Consider the following 7,529-nt stretch of genomic DNA (forward strand, 5'->3'; position numbering starts at 1 on the left):
CATTCTCTACAGGGTTGAAATATAATTGTTCCGACGGAAAATATATGAAAGTTCCGCGCTTTTTAGATTTCGATTTGTATGCAGTATTTTATGGCTATGCTGGCCTTGGTTTTTCGCGGAAAGTGAAAGTTCCGCGGAAAATGAAAATCCCGATATTTACTATATAAGTATATGTATTTTAGCGGGGTCCCCTTTGGCTTTCCATAGTAAATGCCTTTAAAGCAACCTCGACGCAGATTTAACAAGGCTCTGCAGTACGTAGTCTGTTCAAATACACAAACAGCTCAATCTATCACTAACAATGTCTGGACGCTTAAATGGGATATGGATGCGCATTTCATTTTCATTTCACCAGAGGACCGTCGCTTGTGTTATCGACATAATACGTAATTTTGGCAAACAAGATATTTCCTTTTTTGAAGATCAATAAAATGGTCTTATTAATGAAACCATATTTTTATATATAATAACATTTGAAAAGAGATTATGAAATACGAATATTTTTAAACGTCCAGAAAATATTCCTGTCCGGAAAATACTTGCCAAACAGTAGAGGACGCGTTTAAGACTCAACCTTGATGAAACCTGGTCAGATTGTTTCTCTTGACAATATATTGGCCGTGTTTGACGTTTGGTCATGTGTTCCCGAAATCTAGGTATCCCGGTCAAAAGTAAGAAAAACATTTTTACCACTATAGTTTTCACATTTCATGTATTAGTCTATCCTGGGTAATGTTGACTAGAATGGTTATCGTATAAATATCTAGGCCAAGTTTGACACTTTTCGTTTGCATTTAAACCTAGATTACCGTGTTAAATCTTCACCAATCAAGAGGCAACAATTGTAACTCACGCACGACGACAATTTGAAAGATTAATTATATTTGCGATTTCAAGGCTAAATGTTAATATGGGATACGTGCATAAAAAAAACAAAGTAAACAAGTGATATCTATAAAAGCTTAAAATTATAGAGGCATCATTTAATCTTGATGAAATGTATTGCTTGACAATAGCGAGGTCATGCAAGTGGGGTAAAAAAACTAGATCACCAGGTAATGTCTTCATCCATTGATTTACTGTGAACTCACGTGAGCGCTTTATTTACACAGGATGCGGTGGGATCGTCAAGGACACCATAGGATCCTGGTGAAAATGCATGTAGACGGCGTTCAAACGCCAAAAACTACTTTTGACAAGTCTACAGAAAACGTAGACGTTCTTTTTGCTTACGGCGCCGCAAAATCGGCAGTTGGACGCCTTAAGCGTAGTATGATCGCGAAGAATCTAAGAGAATCGAAGTACAACGGTACAAGAGTCGCCGTATAAACGCAGATAATTGACATCTCGTCAACTGTCAATCTGCTGCAGATTCCTATCTAAATATCAATCGACCAATCAGCCATCGATAAATCGTGCTAACGACCTGTCCGCCATTTTCTAGACAAGCTGAATGCATAGTTCTCATTTATTAAACGAGTTCCGTTTATTTTGTTCGAAAAAATAGTCAATGAAATATAAAGAACGGTGTAAATAAGGTTTATGTTACTCGGACAGTCGGCATCAAGATAGATAAGTAATAGGAATTATTAAATTATACAATATCCAACTCGGAAATGTGATCTTGACAAGTGAGAGTGGAAGCTTCAATTTGTAGAATTACCAAAATTACCAAAATACCCTTACAGAAGATTAATTTATTTAAGAAACTGAAAATGTCATACAATCAATATTAAGTATAATTGTATCACGAGTGTATGTAAACTAATAGGGAATATTGGTATTAGCGCAACTTAACGAAATCAACGTTATAAATCGCTTTTTAACAAGTGAAAACGAGATTCTATTTTATGTTGCTATTTTATTGAAAATTCATCGATGCCATTGTTTTGTTTTTCTACACTTTCGATTATAATGATTGATTAATGTCCCATAAGTAAAGTTTAATATTATTTATATCACTTTTATACGTTAAAACTGGGGATTGCGGTACCCGTTCGGCGTCATAAAGCGTGTAAAACTAAAGCGAAATTCCGCGCTATTCGAGTCAAATTCGTGTGGACAAAATGTTTCGTTAGTATTTTCGTAAAAAACATGGGTAAATACCATTGTAGATGTGTTAATGTGTTAATTTTATTACTAATACCACGTACCATTAGACGTAGTAACAGGTTAGATTTCGGCAAAGACCTATAGAATTCAGAATCCATGTATATAGAATAACTCCCCGGGCTGCCCAAATCAGAAGAAAAACTTAATATATATTTATATATCTGAAACCTATGTAACGTAGGCTTTCTAATAATACATAATTTGTCAGAATCGGCCGAGAAATGAAAGTATAAAAAACCGCTAGGGATACTTCAAAATGTATAACCTCGACGCTTCGATGTACGCTAATCGATAGTTACCGGTCACGTGACTCAGTTAAAACACGGTTTAACGCGCGGTGGTAAAACATAAAAAAATAAAATCGGATGATTATTTTTTTTGCATAAGATTGAATTTACTACAGTAAGGGTCAAATACTCGATTCATCTCCTATCAATATACGCTCCATGGTTTGGGAGCTTGTTTAATGTACCAAAATACCCGTTATACATAGCTAATGTTCTTTCAAAACTTTTTTTTGCATTTGCATTACAACTTTATGGCACAACCCCCTTCTTTTACCAGTGTTATAGGGGGGGGGGGGGTGAAAAAAGCCCATAAAAATCATTCGGAATATCGCGTTATCTATAGACAATTTGTAGGCAAAGAAGCCACTTTTGTGTTAGCTTGTCTAGGTTTTCTAACAGCTAAGCCACGTGACTAAGTAGGCGGAGCGATCATCGGTATGGCGAGATGTCAATTTGTTCATAGATGCCCGGAGACTTCGATGACACTTGTGCGCTCCCAGTACATCCTTTTCGGGTTCTTCGTATAACGTTGTCGCGTTCTTAGTCGTAGTAAAAACGTCAAGGTCACAATAGAGCCATCGATGTCACGCCACACGTTTTGACGTCATGACTTCGCCGATGATTGCTGCGTGAACGCCGCAGAAATTGCAGTTTGGATCGAGTGAGAACTTGAGGTAAGAACGCCGCGATGAAAACGATTACAGGCCCCCGATGGGATGGTTGACTGTATCTGGATTTCCTAGAGATAATATACATTGAATTTCTTACTAAGACTATCGGCGTTTCTAAAACCGACTAAACCGACTGTTTTCGATGTGACGGGGTATGAGTCCACACAGATTAAGAGGACGGAAAGACACAGTGTATATGTATAAATGATAACGCAATAATCACATAGATAAAATACTTTATTTTATTTTTCATAACTTTGATTTTCGTTAAGAGAGTTGGCAAGAGAAAATACAATGTAATATATAGAGGTTCACGAAATGGTTTGGTTCAAATGTGTGTTTTCGTGTCAAATGCTTGCATTATTAAATGCGTTGCGCTAATTTTATCTTAAAATAGTAACAATCTTTAAATACATTTATTTGGTGGTAACGTTTATATTAACAATATACCTTAAATTTATGTTTATGATTATCACTAACATTCAACTGCACGAAATACATACAAAAAAGAACTAACTTGAACTTTTGTAGTAACATAAATGTAACAATGTCATTGTTGAAATATATCAATAAAACGATGTGCGTATTGTGAACAAATAATACAGCAAGCTTATAACAACTTTTTTCCTAGAATTTAATTAATTAAAATATTTTTGAAATAAGGAATCTTCTCGGATAACATCAACGTGTTCTCTAATATTTGCAAAATGCTTATTTCATTTTTTCCCAACTGGGCAATAACATTTAAAACCAATCCCGATTTAATTGCGTTTAAAGATAATAAATTATGTGTCGTAACCATTGTCCATTATTAAAATACCCTAAAATACAATAGTAAATGTGCAACAGTCATGCTTTGATTTTTTCGGACATTTTAATACTTAGTCGATAAGCGTTCAATTGACCGTAAAAGTTATATGTCGCGGTCGTTATATAAAGTCATTGAATTGAAATATCATTAAAGCGTATTTGTTTTAACAAAATCTTTTTTTTTTACTGCAATAGTTGTATACGGAGTTAGACTAATATGGATATGTGCATGTTGAAGATAAGGAAAATTTTCAAGTTAAGTCGCCTTTGCGTGCAAAGCAAATATTCAACTCGGCCTTTACCATTTTAAATATAATTCGTTTATTTTAAAGTCCACATCTTCGTATCTACTCTTCCCTGTGTATTCGTCTGAAAAAGATACACATATACGTTGAGAATGTCTTACGATGCGTAGTTGTTGCTAAAATAAAACTATTTTTAAAATGTCTGATGTTTGTCCCGACCGAACGTAATTTTTGTTGTCCATCCTAAAGATTTATTATTAAAATCCAGGTTGAGTGTTTGACAACGTTTGCTATATTCGATCATATACTAAATAATGTATTTTTTAATTAAGACTGATTTGTCCCAACGCGATTTTTGAGATTTCTGTCATCAAGCATAATTTTTTAACGAGCCTCGTTCCGATGAAACTCGCCTTAATGCTTGCGCGTTAAGTTTCAACAGAGATAAGCATGTGCAGTCAACACAGGCTTGTCAGAGATGACACAATCCATCCACACTGGATTTTCGTTTAGAAAAGACCTCATTGCGACGAAATATAAAATAAAAGCAGAAAATGTCGTCCCTGATGAGCTTTTGCGCACTTCACATGTTGGATGTCACCTTACGGACATGTATAAAGCGAAGCTCGAATGGTAAATAACTGGAGTATAGTAGAAAGAAAAAAACGAAAAAGCTTGGAAAAGCCACCTGCTCTATTGTTTGGATATTTAAGTTAATACAAATTATTTTTAACACAGATTGTATTGTTAGGCCGTATTAATGAATGAACAGTGAAACTTTGGTCGAGATAATTTACTTCCCACCAACATTCAGAACAGTTATTATTTAAACTGAATACGAGAAATCCATGTTTATAAACCGATGCTTTGCAATTCCCGTTCCAAGGCAATGGTCCCAGTTTAAATAATATACTGTTTATAGTTAGTGTCATGTTACACAAGTTGAGGATTAGAACACGCATTTCTCTCTGGAGATTCATAGTTTGCTATATTTAACAGATGCTGTTAGCGACAGAAATGCTTCGCTGTTGGACATTATTTGCTATTGAAATAAAATTATGTATTATTCGGTGATAAAATAAAGGATGTATGCCTATGTTAATCTATTTTGTATTTCCGTATTTTGTTCAATGCGAGTTCTGATATTTTTAATATTTATTTGAAGATTCTTACCTCATTTACAATTATATGACATACATTTATAACGTATTACTAAAGGATACTGACTTTTTAATAAATTATGTTATTTGAATTTATAATTATATAAAACAGTGTCGTGACGTCACAATAATGACGTCATTTCACAGTTTAAAGTTGTACATCGCTGACGCTCTGTTAAATTTGATATATAAAATCGGGAACCAAAATAAACGTAAAATTCCAATTTTATATCAAAAGTATTTGTGTCACTTATATAAAAGAAAAAAGCAGCAAAAAAAAACAAATAATAACAAACCAGTCAATGTCTACTCTTGCGTACCTAGCTTCTTAAGCTTCAAGAAGCTTCTTCAACAATTCTGCATCCGCATTTTCTGACAACGGAGGTCTGGAATGGAAAAATACACGACCTCAAAAAGCGTTATAAACGCCATTATTACACGAGCATTTTGATTCTTTTGCGTTTGATTGAGGGATTCAAAATCGCATTAGATTGTTTAGTCATTATACTATTGAAATATATTAAAGCTTTTATTATTGTAGATAAAGCGGAAGTAACAGGCTTGCTAGATTTCTTTGGTATTGTTGAAATTGTCAGTTTTAGTGAAGCGTATTTTGAAATTTCAGATGATCAGCTCAAACTGTAAAATACAAATGTAGAATGGTACCACGTAAATAAACCACGTACAAACGCCGTTATCAGTGTATTATCAGTATGAATTCGACAACAATTAACGCATTGTTGTTTTTAGCAGTGAGTGTAATGTTGGAAGTTCATTGTATACATTATTTATTATGCGTAGAAATCAGAACGTCGCACATGATATTGACACCATTTTTTTTGACGCTGATACCTTGAAGCGAGAGGTTGGTTTGAGGTCCGGTTGCCGTACTTCCGGTACAGTCTTACAAGCGTGTTTACATCGTCATCGTACACTTCCTGTTCGAAGCGAGAGAAATCAAGAAGTGCTTTCACCTGAAAATATCCATGATTTTCACTATTCCTGAGACCCTCTAGCAAAATTGAAAATTGAAAATGATCTTGTTCAATATAAGGAGCCAATTTACACGGTGAGGAGACCGAGCGGACGTTTTAGGAAGAAAAAGCAAATGTCTGGTATTCTGCGGGAAAGCCCCGTTGTAAAAGTTTTCCTATTATGTACTGCTTTCATATTTTGAATGCGTTTTTAAAGTTTTGTTTACAGTTTTAAAGAAATCAGTGAATGTAATTAAAACCGGATATGTTTCAACCCTTAGAAATAAGATGAGCACTTGAACCCTGAGATGGGTTTTATTTTGCATGTATAATTATTGAACGATTGGTAACGAATTTTCCAACAGTGTGACATCTTCGAGATAAAAAAAATGACGAGCTTATTTAACTTTAGAGTTAATGCATATACAATTCAAAATAAAAATTTCAACATGTGTGGTTAAGTGTAAAAAAAATCTACATGTCGTTTGGTATTCTACAAAAATAGACATTCCTTGTATAAAAAGTATATTTTATCAATGCTATTCAATTTAAATGCCGGACAACTTACGTTTAAAGTTCATAAAGTGACATAACAAATAATGGAGTAACACAACAAACAAAATCAAACCAGTGTTAATTCTATACACAAATTTGTTATCGACGACAATACAGTACATGAACATTTTACATTTATTTTGTATTAAGCAAAAGCATAACATAAGTTAGGATTGTCCTAAGTAACATGATGGACACGGCACCCGATGAACCCTCTTATGGGAAAATAAACAACTCACCGCCTGCCACTGTTCGTTTTGAAGGTCAAGGGCATTCGATCTTTTCCCAAACCCGTGCGCGATTCGATCAGCGACCGCGGACCTGAAGCCCCGCTTCGGTCTCAAGTGAAGCGCGTCCGTCTTCTGATAAATGTCCTGTCCCTCTTGAACTTTGCTGTTTAGCAAAAACCTTGGTGTCCCTCGGATAATGTTGCTTCCATTTTCTTTGAGTGTGTTGCTAAATTTCGTGCCGCTGTTTGATTTTGATGAATATTGCTTTACTTTTCCGACATTAGGATATTCTTGTTTAGATAGTCTAGAAAACTTTAAAGACGCGTTTTCGTTCGACCCACGTCCATTATTGAGGCCAAAAATTGATTGATAGTCTAGGATCAAAGGTGTGTCACTTATATCTACACTCATTTTCTGGTCTTCGATGGACGGTGGAATGTTCTGTCCTTCTTCTCTTTGTGACGTGACGTCCTGTTGAGCACGTG

The 7,529-nt window shown here is 34.9% G+C and overlaps 1 protein-coding gene across 2 annotated transcripts in view; it reads right to left on the reverse strand.

Annotated features, from left to right (window-relative positions):
• Window positions 1–3,327: 3,327 nt before the first annotated feature.
• Window positions 3,328–7,529, reverse strand: part of LOC127848638 (uncharacterized) — a 12,984-nt gene continuing 8,782 nt past the window's right edge. For both annotated transcript variants that reach the window (XM_052381221.1, XM_052381220.1), the window contains exons 2-5: window positions 7,054–7,529; window positions 6,138–6,259; window positions 5,606–5,671; window positions 3,328–4,249 (exon numbers count right to left, since the gene is read on the reverse strand). The exon at window positions 7,054–7,529 is cut by the window's right edge and continues 97 nt beyond it. In XM_052381221.1, coding sequence (XP_052237181.1) covers window positions 5,614–5,671; window positions 6,138–6,259; window positions 7,054–7,529 — 656 coding nt within the window. In that variant the 3' untranslated portion in view covers window positions 3,328–4,249; window positions 5,606–5,613. The remainder of the gene's footprint in view (window positions 4,250–5,605; window positions 5,672–6,137; window positions 6,260–7,053) is intronic.

The sequence above is a fragment of the Dreissena polymorpha genome, chromosome 10, assembly GCF_020536995.1.
Source record: "Dreissena polymorpha isolate Duluth1 chromosome 10, UMN_Dpol_1.0, whole genome shotgun sequence".
Lineage (NCBI taxonomy): Eukaryota > Metazoa > Mollusca > Bivalvia > Myida > Dreissenidae > Dreissena > Dreissena polymorpha.